Consider the following 22776-nt stretch of genomic DNA (forward strand, 5'->3'; position numbering starts at 1 on the left):
CCTGGATCCGGGCTGAGCTTCCCACTATTGGAAGACTAGAGCTGCACTCAGGCTCGGATTCGCTTGGCGGGTGAAGGTCTGCAGGTCCAGCCTGGTGGCTTGGGGGACCTCAGTCAGCAGCATGATCATCGCCACCTGAAGCGTTCCACACTCTCCAGCTCATGCCCTTCTCTGTGTGAACAGTTTGAGTGTGGGGACACCCTCCCCCCAGCTCTGCATTTGTGGCCTCCTCCAGGGTCATTTTCCTTCAGCCCTCAGTATTTCCTTAGTGTAGGTGTCCAGGTGACAAATCACCTGTTTTGATCGTCTAAATTTTAGTGTCTTTATTGTGCTTTCATTTTAGAAAGTTTGGGGATTTCATCAAATAAAGAATAATGTTTATTCTTTCGCTATTTTCTCTCATCCCATTGTTTCTGGCAATTTCTATTGAGAAGTCACATTTAAGTCTTATTGCTCCATTAAAGGCTTTATCCCTTTAAAAAAAAAATCTCCAGTTGCTTTAAAATTTCTTATCTTTGGCTTTGGCTTTTAGCCATTTGCCATAACGTGACTGGCTTTGATTCATCCTGCTTAGGGTATAGTGCTTCCTGAATCCATGACTTGTTTTCTTATTGGCTTTGGAAACTTTTCAGCCATTTCCTTTCCTAAGCTTTCTCCTGCCCTGTCATCTCTTTTTGGCCGTCTGGGCTCCAGTTACACATTTGGGGAATCTACTAAAGTTTCATATGGTTCTTCTGAACTTTTCTGGCTTGTTTTGGTCTTTATTTTCTTTGGCTATATCTTTCAGTTAACTCTCTCTTTATTAATATTTGATCTACTGTTAAACCCACTCACGTTCTTAATTTTAGTTGTTTTTCAGATATAGTTTTCCCACTCTATTTGTTTTAAATGATTTCTAGTTCTCTGGCCAAAATTTCCTCTTATCTTTTTAACTCCCTGAGCATAGTGAGCTGTTTCTCTTTTAAGTTTGCATCTGACATCTTCATTACCTGACTCTCCCCTGGAGCGTTTGATGTCTGTTTTCTCTCTTTGTTTTCAGTCAGGTTTTGTCTTCTTGTATGCTTAGTAATCAAATGTTGCACATTGTACACAGACGGTTGTAGCCGTAACTTGAGGCCAAGTGTGCTGCTGCTTTCTCCTTAGAGGATCATTGCTATTATGGTAGGACTATTTATTCCCACATCACTCACTCTCTCTAGGGTGCTGCACCTCAAGGTCCAACACAAAGACCAGAGACCTCCCAGGGCCCGACCTCCTTGGCAAGACTGAAGTTGGGTCTTCGATTGGGTTTCTGTGAGCCCGTGCCGCTCCTCGGGCTTTCCCTGGCCGGTTCTGCCATCAGGAAAGGCCTTGGGAGATGAGGTCCTGGGAGCTCCTTTCCCAGCACTGCCCCTTGAACGCTCTCCAGGGCCTCCCAACAGGTTGCTTTATTTTATTTACTTATTTTTTGTCCAGCTTTTATAGTTCTCCTTGGGAGGAAGATTGATGAAAACATTCTTCACCTTTGCTAAACGCAAAACTTTCCAGATTCTTTTTAAATACCCAGTGTCTTTGGCGAAACTCTATTGATGATTAACTATATATCAATTAATAATAATTAGGTTTACACACAACTGCTCACACGAAATACAGCAGGTCTGTTTGTGGATTTTTCTTAGGACTTCAAAACACACAGTTCTCCGGTGTTTTCCCCAGCAGACACGGAGAGGAGTGCCAAAGGAATGAGCAGATGTCCCTTGGATATCACTGGTCTGTAACACCCAGGGACAGAACGAGCCTTGTGCTCTCCACCAGCCCCCGCCCCCCGCCGCCTGCAGTCTGTTCTCTGTCTTAGGAACACCAAGCTGTCACTTAAGTCCCCTGGTGACCGTCCACTGCTGGCTTCCCTTGGATCTTAGGATGGAGTGACAGCATGGATCCAGCCGCCCTGACCCCAGATGCCCTCCCAGTCTCTGTCCCTATCATGCAGGACTCTCTTCCAGAATGTTTGCCCCTCTATGCAGGGTCCCATCCCTCGGTCTCTCAGCGAGGCCTTGGCTGTGCCCTCTGTAGTCCACCTTGTCACCCAGCTGTCCTGCGTCTGCAGTGGTCCCTGCATACTGTCTCTCCTCTCTGCCACGCACTTGTCACAATTTGCAATCATGTGTCTCTTTACCTGTTGGTCTGGTCCTCCCACACCAGCCTGTAAGGGACAGGGACAGTGTTTGTCTGCTACCCAGAGCCCAAGGCCTACATGTGGCAGGTGCACTTTCGGTGATGGCGTGAATGTCCCCATACAGTGAAATAGTGCTCAGCCTCAAAAGGAAGGGACCTTGGGTGTGGTGAAGGAAGCCAAAGGCCAAAAGTCACATGTGACATAGCTCCTTGTCCAAGTCTCCAGGAGGATGAACCCAGAGAGCAGAAGCCAGAGGACTGGGGAGGGACAACGGGGAGTGAGTGATCATGGTGCCGAGCTCCCTAAGGCCACGGGAAATGTCCTGGGACTAGACCGTGTGAAGTCACACAACCCTGCGGGGACACAGAAACCACGCAACTGTACTTTAAAGGACAAGCGTCGTGGTGTGTGGACCACACCTCAGTGCAGCTGTGTCTTGGTGATGGAGGAGCAGCTGCCCAGCACCCAGCAGCCCCTGGCGCTGGACCCTCCCTTGCCATCCTGCCACCTCCACACCCGCCATCTGCCTGCTGAGTCTGGTCAGTGGTCCCATGTACCTGCCTGAGATGAGACCGTAGACCCTGCACCTGCAAATACACGTCCTCTTCCTGTGCTGGACCTGCTCTCCTAAGATGCACCCTGTGGAGTGTTTCCCTCAGTAAACCTGGAAGCTAAGCAGGCTCCTGGCAGGACACCTGGGGGCTGCCGGCCACCTGAGCATGTCCCACCCTGCAGGGCTTGGAGAGGCGCTCCTGTCCAGGCCTTGGGACTCTGCGCTGAGGGGGAGATGTCAGGGCACCCACTGCGGGAGCCTCGCCCGGCTCAGGAGAACCCCTCACAGCAGGGCTGGGCTCACTTTCATGGGCACCTGGGTGCCCTGGCAGGTGACGGGCACAAGCCACACCCAGTTGCCCTGAGCGTCCTGGCGTGAATGGCGAGGTCCCCCTGGAATGTGGTGGGGACAGAGCTGGTGCAGACCCCACCTGAGCTGCTCTCCCCCCTCACAGGCACCTACGTGATGACAGTCACAGCCAATGACGCGGATGACAGCACCACGGCCAACGGCATGGTGCGGTACCGGATTGTGACCCAGACCCCTCAGAGCCCATCCCAGAACATGTTCACCATCAACAGCGAGACAGGGGACATCGTGACAGTGGCAGCAGGCCTGGACCGAGAGGTGAGACGGGCTATGGGGCCGGGCAGGGCCCTCCAGGGGTGCCGAGGACTGTCTCCTGCATGGGCAGGGAGAGGGGCAACAGAGGGGACCTGCAGCTGCCGTGGACCAGCCCCCGAGCTGGCACCGTGACCGGTCCCCAGCGAGGCCCTGCCGTGCAGGCGGCAGAGACTGGTGGCCACTCAAGAGAAACCCAAGAGAACCTGGTGGTTCTCAGGGTCCAGCCAGCACTGGACACCAGGATGTGCCCTGCCACGGGTCAGCTCCTCCACCCTGCACACCAGTGCCTTCTGCAACCTAGACAACTCCTCCTGCCCCTGCCCTGAGGGACATGAAGTGCTTCTCTTGGAAATCCTGAGTTTTACTGGGTGGCGCACCAGGGTGGCGTGGAAGGCAACTCTGCAGCCTGTGGCTTGGTGGGAAGGTGAGGTGACCGCAGGCACATCAGCGGAATTGTGGGCCCCAGTCCCAGGTCCTGCAGGCCCCAGTCACGGGTCCTCTGGGCTCTGGGAGCGGGAGTGGGCCTTGTGAGGCAGGCAGGGCAGGGCTGGCGCGGAGGGCACACAGGGCCTGTCTGCAGGATTGAGGTGTCCCGCAGCGACGTTGGTGGAACTGGGCAATGGAGGGCCAGAGGGCCAGGGGCTCAGGGCCATGACCAGTCCCAGCACCGTCCACCCTACCTAGAGGACCCATCCAGGCCCTGCCACCCTCCCCAGGGGAGGAGAAGACGTGCCTGCTTGGCCTGGATAAGCCCCGCAGTTGCGGCTGGCCCTGGCTCTTTTCCTGTCCCTCAGCTGGGAGAGGTCCCAAAGGACTGAGAGCAACACAGTGTGGGGAGGGCCATGGGCAAGGTCCACCCAAGGTCAGCCAACCAGCAGACCCTCTAGATGGCCCGCTCAGGGTCCCCACCTGCCCTGGGTGGGGCCAGGCCCCATGGCCACCAGAGCAGCCAGGAGCCACAGGTAATTCTGCGGGCTGCGGCCCCCCGGACACCTCCCTACCCATAGCGGCAGCGTGGCACGGGCACTCCTCCCACATACAGGGGCCCAGGAGCCATGGAGCCCGGCCGTCCTGGAGAAGGGACAGGGGAGCACAGTGGGCATCAGGCCGTGGACGCTGCTCCCCAGGGTGGCCCTGGAGGGAGGAGCTCTGCCTGGAGCTGCCGGGGTCCACAGGCTGTGCGCTCCTGGTCCACGAGGAGGGAAGCGCAGAGATGGGGAGGGAGCCTAGGGACGTGAGGGGAGGTGGACGCTGCCTCCACTCCCAGGCCCCTGGTCAGCAGCTCGTGCAGCAGGTGGCAGTGACCCAAGCTGGGCCTGGCCACCTGCAGCCCACATGGGTGGGAGGAGAGCCTGAGGGACTGCAGGGTTTCCTGCTCCAAGGGCCCCTGCCTGAGATAGAGACCCCCAGGCAGAGGCCAATGCCCATCGGTTCTTCTCCTTGTTCAGCCTGTTGGTGGAGGCGAGGGGTGGTGCCCAGTGGACATGGAGCTGGTGGACGGTGTCTGTCCTCACATGGCTCCCTGTAGTGGCTGGGATGGGCGAGAGAGGGGTGGGGAGGAGACACGCGCTGCAGGGGTGCTGGGCGCGGGGTGCTGGGCTGCTCAGGGCCGTGGTGGGGAGGCCATCGCGTCTGCGCCACCAGAGAGCAGAGCTAAAGCTAAGGGAGGGACAGGAGGGTGACTCCCAGACACGAGCTCCCAGGTGCCCGCTGCATTCGCGGTGCTCAGAGCAGCCCCAGATGTCCCCCTGACAGATGAGCAGACGAGGCCCTGAGGGCCTGGGCCAGCTTCTGAACAGGCTTGGCCCCTCCAAGGGCACCTGGAGATTGCCTTGGGGACTGAGGGTGGCCCTAGGTGGCTCCAGGATCCTCGTGATCCACAAGGTCCCTCCTGCACCTCCTTGTCGACCTCCACGCATTCCCCGGGCCTTGCTGGCTCTGGGCGGCCCCTGTGCTGGGGACAGAGGCTCCATGCTCATCCAGCAAGGCCCGGCTGTCAGGGAAGCCACAGGACATGTCACTTGAGCTGCTCCCCCTGGCGGGGGAGGAGGCTGACCTGGCACAACACAAGACAGCGGTACTGCCAGGACCACCCCCCCACCCCCCCACCCCCACCCCCACCCCCACCCCCCCTCCTTCCTCCCCTCCCCCTCCCCCGCCTCCTCCTTGGGCCTTCCTCCCCCCTTTCCCATGCCCCTCCTCCACCCCTTCCTCTTCCTCTCTCCTTCCCCACCCTCCTCTTCCTCCCCAACCCTCCTCCTGCTCCCCTCCCCTCCCCCCCACCCTTCCCTTCTGCCCTAGCCCACCCTCCTGTCCCCACCCTCCTGCTCCTCCCCCGGCCTCCCCCTGCCCCCACCACTTTCTCCCTCCCCCGTCCCTCCCCTCCTGCCTCTCCCCCCCTTATTCACTGTCCCCTCCTGTCCTCCCCCACCACATGGACCCTCTGCCCTACGGTGGTTCTTGGCTCCAGTGGAAGCAAGGGGAGCGGCTGGGGGAGCCCTGGGGTGACCAGGCCCAGTGTCCTTCCCGGTGGCTTGTGCTTCCTTGAGCTCCCTCTCTCCCCGGGCGGCCTGAACAGGAGCTGCTGTCTCTGGGGCAAGGTTGCCTGCGATGGACCCGGGCTTGGGAAACCAGTGGCCAGCAATACGGCAACCGGGTCAAGATGACCCATCTCCAGGCACGTGCAGGGGGTCCCCTACCGTCCTGCCGCTGCAGACCCCAGGGGCTCTCCCAACTCAGGCCTGAGCTTTGGCCCGAAGGAGACATGACCATCTTCCTCGTGAGGTCCTGGTCCTGCCTCGGCTGCAGGACACCCCACAGGGTTGTATTGGACGCAACAAACCTGGAAAGCACATCCACAGTTCCTGGTTTCCCCCGAGGACACCCACACCCCACACCACGCAGCAGGCAGTGCACGGGGAGCCTGGCGTCCTGGGGGAGCGCCTGGGCCCAGCGAGCGGCCTCTGCGAGGGGAGACCCGCCAGCCCCGTCTAATTGGGGGAGCCGTGAACTGAGCGCTCCTGCGGATCAAACCTCGGAGAGACTCCAAGTGGCTCTGGTTCCTGGAGGCTCCCTGCCCTCCCCCCAGCGGATCCTAACTAGAATATTTATGGCCCTGTCCAAGGTGAGCGCCCCGAGCTCAGTTCTGAGGTGAGCGGGTTCTTGGAGACAGCGCACTGCTCCAGGCTGCGCCAAGTAATTAGCTCCGGCCGCCCTGTTCCGACCCCGCCAGCTGCGCCTGATGAAGTCCATGTCCCTGTGAGAGACCCCTCGGCCCCTCCTCCTGCAGATGGCCATCAGCGTCACCTCCTCAGCCTCACACTTCAGAGTCAGGTGGCACTGCCCCTCCTCACCCTGCTGGGGGTTCGTCTCCAACATGACTGGTCACATTATTCAAGTCACACAGAGACACTGCTGGTGACAAGGGAGGCATGGTCCACTGTGTCCCACACCTACGGCCACAGCCCCTCCCTGCCACTGGCGCGAGGGGGCGCGTGCTGTCTTCTGCAGCAACACCCGTGGGCTCGGCACCCAAGACCTCCTCCTGGGGTGGACGCAGAAGAGGGCACCTGGGGCAGAGGCACGCCATCCTGAGTCCAGCCTGCCCTCTCCTGTCCTCAGACCTGTCCCCGCCCAGCCGTGCTCACAGCTGCCACAGTGTTGTCACGGCACACGTGTGGCTCTGTGCTGGGGGACCCCATGGCCAGCATCTGTCCCCTGTGCACCCAGTGAGCAGCAGCCTGTCAGCCCATGTCCAGAGGCCAGATTCCTGGGGAGCCGCCTGGCCATGGGCTGGTCTGATCAGCCAGAAACTGGCTTGAGAGGAGGCCCCAAAAAGACATGTCCAGGTCCGACCCCCAGAGCCTTGAGTGTGACCATGTCTAGGAAAAGGTCTTTGCAGATATGAAAAGTGTTAGGGTCTGGAGAGGTCTTTGGGGTTAGGGTGACCCCATCCATGGACCAGCGTCCCGATAAGACACAGGTGGAGGGACACTGGGAGAGACACAGAGGAGATGGTCACATGTGGAGGGACACTGGGACAGACACAGAGGAGATGGCCACACATGGAGGCAGAGACTGCAGGGATGTGGCCACAAGCCAAGGGGCACTGGTGTCACCAGGAGCTGGAAGAGGCAGGGAGGGTCCTCCCAGGAGACCCTGGAGGAGGCCTCAGACCTTGGCCTCAGACCTCTGTCCCCAGATGGCTGTCTGAAGCCACACCGTGTGTGTGGCCATTTGTTGTGGAGCCCCCTGGAGACGAGGACGTCTCTGAGGCTTCTGGGGGTGGGGGGAGGCCCTCACTTTTACATCACCTTCCTGAGGAGGGGAGACCCACAGAGAAGAGAATTCACCGTGACCTCGGCAGGGCCCGGAGCCAAGGTGAGTGAGGGTCACCAAGGCACTCAAACCTCGGCTGACCTCGGCAGAGCAGGACGCAGAGAAGCTGCTCACAGGGCCACCGGGGTGAACGGAGAGAGCAGTTCCTGGCCCATCCCCAGAGCTGAAAGAGCACTGGTTGGCTGCTTTACCTGTCACTCACCATCCAGCCCGCCCCCATGGGGCCCTGCAGGCTGCCCCCCAGGGCAGAGACAGACTGCGAGGCCCGGGAACAGGGCTGGATGGGACGATGGAGCGGCGATGAGGTCCTCGTGAAGGACATAGAGACCCAGATGGACAGAGCGGGCGTGTTCAGGCTCACAGCCTCCAGGAGTAACACGGGGCCCGAGGGCTGAGGACACCCAGGAAGCCAGCGCCTGCACATCCTGCTCCCACGTTGAGTCCCGGCCAAGAGGGGCCCTGCCTGGAGGAGACGCCGAGGGCCTCTGGGGTTCCCTCCTTTGCACCTGCCCTGCCACGGCCTCCTCTGGACGCCTTTGTTCAGAGGTCCCTAGAAGTGGGCTGGCAGGAACACGGCCCGACACTTCTGCAGGAGTCTCCGCTGGGAACAGGGAGGACTGCAATCACAGCCACATGTGTGTGTGAGCAGTGGTCACTTTGTGACCACCCCCCGGCCAGCGGCCAGTGCAAGAGGTCATCAAGATGCATCCTGACTTCTGGGCTGGTACATGAGGCCCCAAGACCCTGGAAGGACTCTTGCCTCCCTTGCTATTGCATGGTCACTGGGTTCCCCCAAGCAAGCAACCGGGGACTACTCCCCTCCAGGGACAAAGGCAGGTGTGTGTGACACACCTGTGTGCACACATTCTGAGTGTGCACCGGTGTGCGTGGGTGGGCCTACTGCCTGGTGTGCACAGCCTCGTCTCCCAGAGGTGTGCAGGCCGGGTCTGCTCCTCTCACCCAGGGTCACCAAGAAAACCCACCCAGAAGGACAGCGGAGCTCTACAGGACTCTGTGGTCCACTTTCCAGGGAACTTGCAGACTCCGCGGGCAGCCTGGCCACCTGGAAATGGTGATGGGGTGAGAAGTGGCCAGGAGAGAAAGGGCTGCTGTGAGGAGGCCAGGGCAGGAGGCTCGTCCTCCACAGAGCCTGGGGAGGGACTGTCAGAAACACGGAGGTGCTGCAAGAAATCAGACAGGCGCTCGGAGGCCGTGGGAAGGTGAGCCTTTTCTCGGGCCAGAAGGGCCTCTGGAAGCCGGCTGGCAAGGCCCCTGGGCAGCAGGGCACCTGTCTGTATTCCTGATGCAGTGCTGCCCTGGGCCCTGGGCCCTGACTGGAGACTTGGGGATGCAATCTACGCGATTGGCTCGTTTTAAAATTGGACCGGGCGAAGGGAAGGGCTACAGTTAGAATGGCCACCCTGAATCCTGTGAAGGCTGAACACACATTCTGGAAACACCACCAGACTCCCTGTTTCCACGGGGTGAGCGGCTTCCCCACTCACCAGGCTCCGCAGCCATCGGACACCCCCAGGGAGCCACCAAAAGCAGGGCTGCCAAGCCGTGGCCACCACCCAGATCCCCTCCCACCCGGCCACCCGCGGTTGGGCAGCCTGGGAGCTGGGTTTAAATCGTTGGGGAGAAACACTGAACAGGTGGCAGAGACCACAGGTGGACTCTCGTCGCTCCAGCCCCCGAGCTCAGCATTTCCTCTCCGGCCCCTTCAGAAGTGGTCAGCCAGAGGGCTGGGCCCCACAGGACTGCCAAAGGAAGTAGCTCCCACCCTGCCAAGGCCGCCCCAGGGAAGGTCCCCACAGAGACTCGGGGGATGCCCCCTGGTGGCCGTGTGACCACTGCAGGAGCCTCTGCTGTCCAAGGGCTGCCTTCCCGGAAGAGGTGAGGAGGTCTGTGGAAGACCATCGAGCTGCTCTCCAGTCCCTTCAGGGACAGAGTCCTGGCCACCTGAGGTTCTGCGAGAACGGATCTCAGGTGAGAGCAGAAAAGCTGTGCAGCAGGCTACAGAGGACGCTCGGTCAGGAGCCACCACCCAGAAACGTCCCAAAATACACAGAAATGTCCAGACAGGGTGGAAGGTGCCCGTGTGTCTCAAACTGTGCAGACCAGGTGAGGCAGCCCGGGGACACCTGAAACCTTGACACGAGCAGACACAGCACATCCAGACGGGTCCAGGAACGCGCCTCACAGCCCAGCCCCAAGTTTCCAGAGCCCTCCTCCCAGCCGCCGTCCTCTCGGCCGCTCCCTGGCACCAGCGCGGGAGACAGAGGCCGAGAGAAGCAGCCCACGGCACCTCCCTCCAAAGGACAGTGAAAGGAACCACAGAAGGCCCTGTCTCCTCTGAGGGGATGAAGCCACCCCAGAGCCACCAAGCAAGCCCCAGGCACTGACACCGGCTCTTCCCCCGTCTCACGGGTTTCCCTGCAGCGCCGTCCTGTGCTGGGCTGGCCACGCGTCCACCCTGGAGCAGCAGCCGGGGTCACAGTGCTCTGCAGGGGCACAGCCTGTTCCCGCTGGGGCTCAGCGAGAGGGCACACTGCCCAGGCCAGGCCGCAGAGGGACCCTGGACAGCCAGGGGCTGGTCACAAGCAGGGGCCCTTGGGAACAGCTGGAGATGGGCTGCTGGGACAGATAGACAGCGTCCATTCCTCACAGGGGTCCCTGGCAGGACCACCGGGGCTGTGCGCCAGCCTCCCACCCCTGGTACTCCCCTACCTCTGCACCCAGACCCACCGCCCCCTCCAGGAAGCCCTCACTGGTCATCAGCAGCCTTCCCTCAGCGCCAGCGAGGGGGACGAGACGGCCACGGGGAGAGAAAGACAGTATGTGAGAGCCTCGGAACCTCCGTCCAGCTGCAGGCTGAAGCAGAGACCTCCGCGGCCTCCCTGCCTCAGGCCCGGAGGAGCTGCTGTCTCAGCTGCGCTCCCCAGAAAGCTCACCTGGGCCCAGACAGAAGGGGACCCCCGGGGTCATGGGTGGGGCAGCTGGGCCATGGCCCTGAAGCCCCTGGGGTGGGGTCCCTCAGGGTGGGCAGAGGGCAAGGTGGAGGGTGGAGTGACAGGTGCTTGCTGTGACACAGCAGCCGGGCAGCAGGCAGGACCCTCCTGGGGTGTGAGGAGGCCCCTCCCCGGGGGTGAGGACCCAGGAAGCCAGGTCCCAGGGCAGGGCTGGACAGAGCGGGTTTGCAGAGGGCTGGCAGGTGTTGGGCAGGCAAGGGCAGGGGTGGCCCCCATTCAGAACCGTCCCGAGGCACCCTCTGAGGGGACGCATGCCCAGCCCACCCCCGGGGAGAGCCTCAGAGTCGGAGCACAGGGCACCTGTGTGGCCACGGTTTCTGGGGCCAGGGTGCCCCTGAGGATCACCTGGGCCAAGTGGGATGTGTGCTGGGCAGGGCCTCCCCCACACCAGGATGCAGCCCAGCTGAGGGGCCGCAGGCTCAGGGCAGGAAGCTGGAAGCTGAAGGGCCGCAGGCTCAGTTGCTGGAAGCTGGGTCCTGGTCCCCAGTGCCAAAACAATAACGAGGACACGGTTTTGAGAAAGAGGAGAGTCTTATTGTTTTGCTAGCAAAGTAGAAACACAGGGGACTCCTGCCCCAGAGGCTGTGATTCTGCCCAGCCAGGGGAACAGAGGGGATTTTGGTTTGGGATCTGGTTTTGGTTTTCAGTAGTGGTTTATTTTGTTGTTGACACTGTTCTTTCAGATAGGCATGACAGTAGAGTGCATTTGACATAGCAAATGCATGCGGGGTGTGACTTCCCCTTCTTATGGTCGTACATGATGTGGAGTCACACCTGTTGTATATTCAAATATACATAGGAAAGGGATGCCTGGTTCATTCTACTGTCTTTCCTATTCCCAACCTCCCTCCCTTCCCTTCATTTCTCTTTGTCTAATCCAAAGAACTTCTATTCTTTTCTCCCCGCAACATTGTGTGTTAGCACCCGCATATCAGAAAGAACATTCAGCCTTTGGTTATTTGGGACCGGCTTATTTCACTTAGCATGATAGTCTCCAGTTTCATCCATTTACTGGCAAATGCCATAACTTCACTCTTCTTTAAAGCTGAATAATATTCCATTGAATATATATATATATATATATATATATATATATATATATAACCACATTTTCTTAATCCATTCATCTGTTGAAGGATACCTAGGTTGTTGGTTCCATAGTTTAGCTATTGTGAATTGAGCTGCTATAAACATTGATGTGGCTGTGTCATTATAGTATGCTCATTTTAATTCCTTTGAGTATAAACCAAGGAATGGGATAGCTGGGCCAAATGGTGGTTCCGTTCCAAGTTTTCTGAGGAGTCTCCATACTGCTTTCCATAGAGGTTGCACCAATTTACAGTCCCACCAGCAATGTATGATGAGGGTGCCTTTCCCCCACATCCTCGCCCACATTTATTGCTGCCTGTATTCTTGATGATGGCCATTCTGACAGGAGATGAAATGTCAGTGTAGTTTTGACTTGCATTTCTCTAATTGCTAGAGATGTTGAACACTTTTTCATGTTTGTTGCTCAATTGTATTTCTTCTTCTGTGAAGTGTCTGTTCAGTTCCTTGGCCCATTTATTGATTGGTTATTTGGGTTTTTGGTGTTAAGTTTTTTGAGTTCTTTATATATCCCAGAGACTAATGCTTTATCAGAGGTGCATGTGGTAAAGATTTTCTCCCATTCTGCAGGCTCTCTCCTCCCATTATTTATTGTTTTGTTTGCTGTGAAGAAGATTTTAAGTTGATTCCATCCCATTTATTGATTTTTTATTTTACTTCTTGTGCTTTAGGAGCCTGTTGAGGAATTCAGCTCTGACATGATAGAGAGTGGGTCCTACATTTTCTTCTATTAGGCACAGGGTCTCTGTTCTAGTGCCTAGGTCCTTGATCCACCTTGAGGTGAGTTTTGTGCACAGTGAGAGACAGGGGTTTAGTTTCATTTTACTACTTATGGATTTCCAGTTTTCCCAGCACCATTTGTTGAAGAGACTGTCTTTTCTCCAGTGAATGTTTTCGGCACCTTTGTCTAGTCTGAGATAACTGTATATATGTGGGTTAGTCTCTGTGTCCTCTATTCTGTACCCTTGGTCTACATGTCTGTTTGGGGGCCAATACCATGCCATTTTGTTACTATAGCTCTGTAGTACAGTGTAAGGTCTGGTGTAGTGATGCCACCTGCTTCCCTCTTCCCACTAAGGATTGCTTTGGTTATTCTGGGTCTCTTATTTTTCCAAATGAATTTCATGATTGCTTTTTCTATTTCTATGAAGAATGTCTTTGGGATTTTAATAGGAATTGTATTGAATCTGTATAACACTCTTGGTAATATGGCTATTTTGACAATGTTGATTCTGCCTATCCAGGAGCAAGGGAGATCTTTGCATCCATTTCTTTTAGTGTTCTGCAGTTTTCATCGTAGAGGACTTTTACTTCCTTTGTTAGATTGAGTCCCCATTTTTTCTTTTTGAGGCTATTGTGAATAGGGTAGTTTTCCTAATTTCTCTTTCAGTGGATTCATACTGATGTATAGGAATGCACTTGGCTCATGAGTGTTGATTTTATCTCCTGCTATTTTGCTGAATTCACGTATTAGTTGTAGAACATTTCTGGTGGAATTTTTGGATCTTCTTTAAATATAGAATCATGTCATCAGCAAATAGCAACAGTTTGAGTTCTTCTTTTCCTATTTGTATCCCTTTAATTTCTTTCTTCTAATTGCTCTGGCTAGAGTTTCAGGGACCATGTTGAATAAACGTAGTGAAAGAGGACTCTCTTGTCTTGTTCCAGTTCTTGGAAGGCATGTTTTCTTTTTTCTCCATTGAGAAGGATTGGGTTTAGCGTAGATACTCTTACAGTGCTGAAGTATGTTTCTAGATCCCTGGTTTTACAGTGTTTTGAACATGGAGGGTGCTGTATTTTGTCAAACACTCTCTTTCCATCTATTGAGATGATCGTAAGATTCTTGTCTTTAAGTCTGTTGATGTGATGAATCATGTTTATTGATTTCTGCATGTTGAACCAACCTTGCGTCCCTGGGATAAACCCCACTTGATCATGATGCACAATCTTTTTAATAAGTCTTTGTATGCAAAATATTGCCAGTATTTTATTAAGAATGTTTTATCTATGTTCATGAAGTTTTCTTTCTTGATTTGTCTTGTCTGTTTGGGACATCAAGGTCACACTACTTCATAGAATGATTTTGGGAGGGTCTCCTCCTTTTCTGTTTCATGGAATAATCGGAGGAGGGTTGGTGTGGACTCTTCCTTGGCAGTCTGGTAGGACTCAGCTGAGAATCCTGTGCTCCTGGGCTTCTCTTTGTTGGTAGGCTTTTTTTTTTAAAGAGAGAGAGAGAGAGAGAGAGAGAGAGAGAGAGAATTTTTTAATATTTATTTTTTAGTTTTCAGTGGACACAACATCTTTTATTTTTTTATTTTTATGTGGTGCTGAGGATCGAACCCAGCACCCCACACATGCCAGGCGAGCGCGCTACCGTTTGAGCTACTTCCCCAGCCCTTCTTGGTAGGCATTTGATGGCACCTTCAATTTTATTGCTTGAAATTGATCTGTTTAAATTTTCTAGTCCTCCTGATTCAATGTGGGGAGGTCGTATGTCTCTAGAAATTTGTTGATGTCCTCAAGATTTTCAATTATAATATAAATTTTCAAAATAGTTTTTAATTATCTTCTGTATTTCAATAGTGTTCGTTGTGATATTTCCTTTTTCATTGTGAATTTTAGTAACATGAGTTTTCTCTTTCTCTTCATTGCCTACACTAAGGGCTTATCGGCTTTTCTTTTTTTTTTTCTTTTTTCTTTTTTTCTTTCTTTTATTTTTTTTTTTTTTGGCTTGTTTCAATTTCATTGGTTTCAGCTCTGATTTTAATTATTTCCCGTCTTTTGCTGTTGGTGTTGATTTGTTCTTCTTTTTCTAGGGCTTTGAGATGTAATGTTTGGTTATTTATTTGGTGACTTTCTATTCTTTTAATGAATGAAACAATATACTCTTTGAGTATACTGTTTGGGGTATAAATATTTATGATTGTTATGTCTTGTTGATGTGCAATTCCCTTAAGCAGTATGAAATGTCCTTCTGGGTCTCATCTAATTAACTGGCTTGAAGTCCACTTTATCTGATGTGAGGATAAAAAGCCCTGCTTATTTACAAGACCCATGTGAATGATATTTTTCTCCCATCCTTTTATCTTCATTCTGTGGAGGTCTTTGCCCATGAGGTGAGTCTCTTGGAGACAGCATATTAATAGGTCTGGTCTTTTAACTCAATCTGCCAGGCTATATATCTTTTGATTCAATCTGCCAGTCTATACCTTTTGATTGATGAGTTTAGACCATTTACATTTAATGTTATTATTGAGAAATGATTTTTATCCTCTGCATTTTTATTTATTTCTGATTTTTAATTTGAATTTGTTTCTCCTTTGACTGACTGTTCTTCTAGTGTAGTTCTTCCCTTTGCTGGTTTTCACTTTTATTTTTCATTTTTTCTTCATGAAATATTTTATTGAATATGTTTTGTAGTGCAGTCTTTCTAGTTTTGAATTCTTTTAACTTTTTTGTCATGGAAGGTTTTAATTTCATTGTCCAAAGCTTGATTTTGCTGGGTATAGTATTCTTGGCTGACATCCATTTTCTCTCAGAGCTTGGTGTATATTATTCCAAGACCTTTTAGCTTTGGGGGGTCTGGGTTGAGAAATCAGCTGAGATCTGGATTGGTTTCTCACAAGATGTTACTTGCAGTTTTTCTCTAGCAGCTTTTAAAATTCTATCCTTATTCTCTATGTTAGACATTTTCATAATAATGTGCCTTGGTGTGGATCTGCTGTATCTGTATATGTAGGGTCCTGTGTGATATTGTATTTGCTAAGTCTCCTACATTTGATTTTCCATTTTGTTCTTTAGGTTTGGGAAATTTTCTGATATCATTTCATTGAAAAGATAGTGCATTTCTTTGGTTTGTGTCTTCAACCTTTCATCTATCATGATAGATCTTAAGTTTGGTCTTTTCATGTTAACCCATATTTCTTGGAAGTTCTGCTCATGGTCTCTTAATATCTTTTTCTCCATGATCAACTTTATTTTCAAAATTATATATTTTGTCTTCATTGCCTGAAATTCGGTCTTCTAAATGGTCTAGTCTGTTCATGATGCTTTCAAGTGAATTTTTAATTTGGTTTATTGTTTCCTTCATTTCAAATATTTCTACTTGATTTTTTTTTTAGAATTGCTCTTTATTTTACTTCTTGTATTTTCTCTCTGATATCACTCCTTACATCATCTTTACCTCACAGATCAGTTTAACTGTGTACATTCTAAACTCCTTCTCTAACATTTCTTCCACTGGGGTCTTGATAGACTCTGTTATTGGGGTATCTTGGTTTGTTTGGGGCAGTTTGTTCCCTTGCTTTTTCATGTTGTTGGTGTGTCTCCCCATTTAACAGTGTGGATCTGAGGCAGTCGAGTTTTTACCCTGTGGACTTAGAGTGTCCCTGAAGTTTCCCGTGCCTCAGGGTTTATGACAGATAGCTACGGCACCCAATGCAGACAGTATACAGCATTAAACCAAGCAGTCCCTGCTCTGGTATCTGTGATGTTAACTGTCAGAATAAACAGAAGTCGTAGGTTTTTAAAGAGGCAATTCGAAGGCTACGTTCCACCTGTTCTCTGTCTGAAGTTGTAATTCCTTTGTTAATTTGGGAGGTAGTCATTTCTGAGATGTTCTGGTGCCATCCCCAAGTCTGAATTACTTCATTCCTGTGGTCACTCTGCCTAGGGTGGGGAAGAAAGGTGACCCCGTCTCCCCTGAGATTAGGGAAAGGAGAGAAAGAAAGGTCGTTTAAAAAATAAGTCTCAGTGGCAGAGCAGCAAGGGCGGTTTTCAAAGCATAAAGTGGACCACGTTGGCAGGAGAGGGCTAGGGCTGGGGGAGGGCTCAGCCTTGCGGTGACCTGGGGACATCCTGCAGGCCCCACGGAGTCTGTCCTGGGGCCACCAGCCGTGCACAGCCCCACTAGGACCCCTCGGGCTTTGCTGCCCACACCTTGGGATATAGCTCTCGCCACACTGTCCACTCTGTATACTGTGCAATTTGGGTTTGGGTGTGCATTGAGTGACCACCACCACCTCCATGTAACTCCTGGATGTGTTCGTCACCCAAAGGAGACCCCTTCACCGTCACTCCATCCCCCACCGCCCCAGCCCTGGCGGCCACCGACCTGCCTCCCTCTGCAGACTTGCCCGGTTGGACCTTGCCCAGGAGCAGCGGCGCTCAGGGTGTGCTGTCCTGCCCAGCCTGAGCTCCTGGGTGGGCAGCGGGCAGCGGTACTCCTCCTGTCACCGCTGGGCAGATGGGCTGTGTCTGATCCCTGCGGTCACTTGGGCTGTTGGCTGTGTAAATGCTGCTCCTGGGAGCTGCTGAAGCACACTTGGATCTGTTCCCTGGAGCAGGGTTCCCGGGTCATGTGGTAAGGAGGGCTGAACTGCCCACGGTGTCCGCCGTGCCGCCTCACCTCTCCACGGCAACCACCCAGGGATCCTCTGAACACACTCATGCCCAGGGCAGACAAGGGCAGGCGGCAGGTGCTGAGCCACACGAGAAGGTGCACCCCAGCCTGCTCCACTGCTCAGCACAGAGGGGAAGGAGATTCCAGCTGTGACCACCCGGGAGCCCCAGAGGTGTGAGTCCCAACAGAGGGCCACAGGAAGCTGGCACAGAGCTGCACAGCCCCTTCCAGAGCGTTGGTGGGCAGCACCTGCCCTGCTCCAGCCTCACCCAGGGAGGAAGGGTGCTGGGGTCTTGGCTCTTGGCCTAGATTCACCCCCATACTGGCCACCTGCTTGGTGCACAGAGCCCAGAGTGGGGCGAGTCATGCTGGCAGCCTCGCAGGTAGAACAGGCCCTGGTCGTCACAGGGAGGGGCAGTGCCAAGGGTGACTTCAGGGTCCCTGCTGCTGGCCCGGCTTGTCCCAAGTGGCCTGGTTGGCTGTGCATCCTGCTGGGGAGGACCTCGAGGCCCCAGGTCAGGCCAGCCACTGCATTACTGACAGGTGCCCTGCGGAATCTGCAGGCTGAGCTGTGCAGAGGTGAGAAGAGCCCGGGGACAGCACTGTGGTTTCTTCTCTGCTCTCAAATTGAAAATGGTCAGATCACTGTTGAGTGAATTCACTAAAGCTCCTCTGCTCACGGTGTGGCTGGCTCCAGGGGTCCCCCTGTTCTCTGTGCCCAGTGGGAGTCTGCCTGGGCTGGCCAACAGGAAGCCCTGTCCAGGACATTCACAGTGGGGGCCACCCTGGACACTGCCCACCCAGTCACTTCCTTTCATCTCCATGAAGGGTTGATCGTGAGCAGAGGCTGCATATTCAGGGCCCCCAGGGCCTGCAGGGCCGATCACTGGACTCCAGGACATGCCCTGGTCAGCCCTGACCTCAGGGGAGCTCTAGCTCCCCAGGAAGACATAGACCATTGGTAAGATGGGGGTCAGAGAACGGGGCTGGACACATGTGGTAAGCTCACCGCTCAGGGCCGAGGTGGGGCCAGAGACCCCAGAAAACTGAGTCCTGCCTGCCATCCTCCCAGGTCCCTCCCCTGCATCATGAGAAGGTGAGAGGCACAAGTCCCACATCTGACTCCCTGAACCCGCAGCAGTCACCCGCCACACAGATGAGACACACCTTCAGGAGGCTATTTCCAGGAAGGCCTCGCGGCCCAGCTCCATGGCAGAAGCTTTGACGCTGCCCACCGCCTCCCACATGCCCACAAATCCAGAAGGGGCAGGTGACCCCAGCTAGGCCTGGAAGGACACTCTGACCCAAGCCACAGAGGAGCTGAGCCTTCTGCCCACACTCCTGTGGATGCCATTGATCCCGGGCCAGGCCAACCTTGCCAGGGGTCAGCGCCCCACAGGAAGGCCACTGGTGCTCTGGGTCCCTGCGGGAATTCTTCCTTCTTACTGGGGGCGAGCTGTGCCCTTGGTGGCCGGCAAGCACCCCGTCCTGCCTCCCAGAAGCAAGCCCAGCCCGCCCTCTAGTGGCAGTCACGGCACTCGCCTGCCCGCGCACAGACCAGCAAGCACCACAGGAACCTGCGTGCACATGCACACACAGCACACACAGGCACGCCCTTGTACACACCGTACACACCTGTGGGTGCACGTGCATGTGTCCATTTCTAAAGTGTCACTCCCCCAGTGTCTTCCAAGTGCAGTAGCCAGGTGGGTCTGAGCACAGGCTGTGCCATGGCCGAGGTGCCGTCCTGCCAAGGTGCGTGTGGAGACTGGTCCTCTGGCGTGGCCTTCTTCCTGTCCTCTGATTATCCCTCCTGCGGCCCTCGGCCTGTGTTGTTCTCGAGGCTCTCGGTCTGGCCCCTTCTGCCAGGGCCACACGGAGGGGCCTGCAGTGCCTGTCCAGCCTTGGAAAGAGACGCTGAGAACCCCATGCAGCTTAGGTTCTCAAATTGTCCTTGGAAGGGGAGAAACTCAGACTCTTAAAGAACTAGAGAAACCGGTGGAAATGAAAGTCTCCAAAGAGGTGCCTGCTGCCCGGACAGACGTCCTCTGTCTCCAGCCACAGGGCTGCCTGCACGATGCTGCCCGTCCAGTGGCAGGGAGGCAAAGATGGGATGGGGCGGGGGCACCCGATACTTGGACTCACTTCTGTAGCCTGCTACCAATGTGGTGCCTCCGCCTCAGCCCATCTCTGCAGCGTCCCAGCCGGAAGCCAAGCGCCGGAAGCCAAGCCCGCAGTGCCACAACACCAGGCCCTTCCCGCCTCTGGGAGCACCAACACCACTGGCAAAGGGAGGAAGCAGCGGGAGGGACACTGCCAGGCGTGGGCGGGCGGGTCTCCATGGGGATGGACAGAGAGCACAGCCTTGTGCTGGGAGCCCGAGGCCCCTCAGACAGGGCCCTCTGCCATGAGCAGTGCCACCGTGCCCAAGGCCAGCAAGGCGGTGCCCGGTCACATGAGCCTGCACCAGCCTCCGTGGCAGAGCCCAGCAGAGCTGCTGCCAAGGGCAGCCAGTCCAAGTGGTACAGACTGGACTCTGCACACGCCCACCCTGCATGCAGAGGCTACCCAGGCAGCAGAGGCACCTGGCGCAGCCTGCTGGGACTCCCCAGGCACATCTCAGTGAACCGGGTAGCTGGGCACTGGTCTTGTGCTCACATCCTGCAGGAGCAAGAGTCAGGGTCATGCAGCACTTGGAGGGCAAGTAGAGGGCCCCTTTCTGCCTTGGTCCCCAGAACCCTTGCTGCCCACATGGTGCCAGTGAGAGACGGGCAGGTCCCACAGACAGCTGCCCACCAGGCTGGGCCTCTGCTGTCCTGCAAGAGCCTTGGCCTCTATCAGAAAGGGGTGTGCACAGGCCACCGCTGCTGACGGGGCTCAGCATCCTGCACTCCCATGGGCTGGGAGCGAGCGGCCGAGGCCCGCTGCGTGGGAACGTGCAGGAGCTGCCCAGCTGGCACGTCTTCCCACAGCCACACCTGGGCCCCAGACCTCCCCACCCGTCTTCCTTCCCGCCTGAGTCCTGCCTGCACTTCAGCGAGGCACCCCGACCCGTGGCCGTGGCCCTGGCCTGGGCCTCCCTTTGCCAACTGTTTCATCTGGCACCAAAGGCGACCCATGTCCATTGAGGGGCCCTGAGATGGAGACAGAGCCGACCTCCTCCAGTCACCTGTCACTGCCCCAAGGGAAAGGGACAGTTCCCACAGACAGCTTCAGCCCCAGACTTCTGGAGAGGGCTGTCCTCGGTCCTCTGCACCAGCCCCAGCAGAAAGGGCACCCTGTCCACCAACACCAGGCTGACCTCTCCTCCTCGCACCCTCCCCTCCAGAAAGTGCAGCAGTACACGGTCATCGTGCAGGCCACCGACATGGAAGGCAACCTCAACTACGGGCTCTCAAACACGGCCACGGCCATCATCACGGTGACAGACGTGAATGACAACCCCCCTGAATTCACCACGAGCACAGTGAGTACCGAGGCCACCGCAGCACCCGCAGGGCTCTGATGACCATTGCTGGCTGGCCACTGCTGACGCGTCTCTCCCTCGCCCTGTGTGGGTGGAGGGGCTGGACAGGTCGTGGATGGAATGGCCCCGACACAGGAAGCTGAGGCTCAGCGGCCCCCAGCTAGGTCCCCTTGGAGGAGAGCGGCCAGAGGCTCCACAGGAAGGGCCCTGGGGAGGAGCGTGGGCTCCAGTTCAGCACAGGCTGCCCTGAGAGTGAGGGACATGCCCTGAGAGTGGAGGCCATGTGCAACTGTGTGCAGCGGCCCTGCCTGGCCGAGGCCTGAGTGGGCCTTGGTCAGAGCAGGTGCGTCCCTGCATGACAGTGGACAGTGGACACCCCTGTGGCCCATCTGCAGAGAGGGAAACAGTTGAGGGTGGCCATGCTGGTCGGGTCTGCTGGGTGAACCCGTGTGCACCTGTTCAGCTTGGCCTGGGGACCCCCTGCCCAGGCACAGGGACACTGTCCTCCAGGGTTGGCACTGATGCACAGGCTCCACTCCCTCCGGAGTCCCCCAGAGCACCAAGCCACCGCAGAGTCCCCTCTGGTGAGCCCCGTGGCTCAGGCCTGGCAGGACTTGTTGGCCTCCTGTGCCACCCAAAGGTCTGCAGGCTTCCGACACCCTTCCCCAGCACCCTCCACAGGACTCCGCAGGCCTTGTGGGTGGGTGGCACTGCGTCCCCAATCCGTCCTGCGGGCCCTGTGAGCAGTGCTGACGTGAGAGGCACGTGGTCCAACCAGCTGCCTCCAAGAGGCCAAGACCAGGGCTGCAGGGGGCAGGGCCAGCCAGGGCTCCAGGGTTCTGGGGCTCTCCACCCCCACACACGACCCCTCGCTGCGCTGACCTCTCCCTGAGGGCAGAGTGGAGAGGGACAGTGTCCATGGGACACAGCAGCACAGCCAGGAGCGCCCGCCCATCAAGCACCCACCAAGCCCCTGAGGGGTCAGACTGGGGTGGGCCAGGACACGGGGACCCAGGTGACACACAGCCCAGAGGAAGCAGGTGGCTCTGGGCCCCACAGACTGTGCCACCAGGGGAGAGAGGAGCAGGGGGCAGAGGGAGGACACCCTTCATGGTGCTGAGGAATGCTGGAAGCCCGGAGCTCCTCCCCCAGCGCCCTCCTGTGTCCTGCTGGGCCAGATGGGGACGCAGCGCCATCTAGGGGACAGGTGTAGCTGGGCCGTGGGGGAGCAGCTAGTCCACCCTCTGACCAGGTGGGGTTGGGCGCCCCCTACAGGCTCCAGGCCTCAGACCTGCATGGGCAGTGAGGGCAGCCAGGGGCCCTGGCGTGCTGACCCACTCAGCCTGGCCTGGGAAGCGCGGGTGCCACTGGCCAGGGAGGCGTCGGCTGGAGGAAAGTCCATCTCTCGGGCTGCAGTTTCCATTTGCTCTCCTCCCACAGTGGGCAGCTGCCCTCCCCGCTCTGGAAGGAGACCAAGCAGAGTAGAGCCCACCCCCCTGTGAGGACGCAGGGGTGCTCGCTGGCCGGGGTGTCGGCCCCTCCCTGAGCAAGCTCTCCCCACACGAGAGGATCCAGGGCACCATCTAGGCCCGAGCAGAAAGCTCACCTAAGTAACCTCAGCAGGGAGCAGGGGGCACGAACCTGGCATGAACCTGCCCCAGAGCAGTGCCAGGGCCGCCCGCCCCTCAGTGCTGAGGGCCCCTGCTGCCCCAGGGCAGGGGCTCAGGACAGGGCGTGGTCCCAGGGACACACCCTGCGTGGCGACAGCCAGTGGGTGTCTAGATCTTGGGGTACAGCCGCTGTGGCTGCTCTCCCCACCCCAGGGACCCTCACTGCCCCCAGGAAGCACTCAGGACCATGTGGCTGCCATGGAAACCAGGTGGAAGGGGCAGGCCAGCTCTGCGCCCCTCCTCAGCAGAGGGCACGAGGCGCGGGGTGCTGAGGGGTTTGGCCCAGCATGCCCACAGGAAGGGGGCGCCTCGCAGGTAGACGGGAGTGCAGGAGCCCTCGGGCTGCGTGAGATGCTGACCCCCAGCATGTTCCCAGGTGCTCCGGAGGAGGCCTTGCTGACCTCGGACGGAGGGCCTGGGAGCTGCAGGG

The 22776-nt window shown here is 56.2% G+C and overlaps 1 protein-coding gene across 2 annotated transcripts in view; it reads left to right on the top strand.

Annotated features, from left to right (window-relative positions):
- Cdh4 (cadherin 4) overlaps nt 1-22776 on the top strand; it is a 396092-nt gene that overhangs the window by 351111 nt on the left and 22205 nt on the right. For both annotated transcript variants that reach the window (XM_071607391.1, XM_027954314.2), the window contains exons 7-8: nt 3163-3335; nt 20539-20676. In XM_071607391.1, coding sequence (XP_071463492.1) covers nt 3163-3335; nt 20539-20676 — 311 coding nt within the window. The remainder of the gene's footprint in view (nt 1-3162; nt 3336-20538; nt 20677-22776) is intronic.

This window comes from Marmota flaviventris, chromosome 2, assembly GCF_047511675.1.
Source record: "Marmota flaviventris isolate mMarFla1 chromosome 2, mMarFla1.hap1, whole genome shotgun sequence".
NCBI classification, from domain to species: domain Eukaryota; kingdom Metazoa; phylum Chordata; class Mammalia; order Rodentia; family Sciuridae; genus Marmota; species Marmota flaviventris.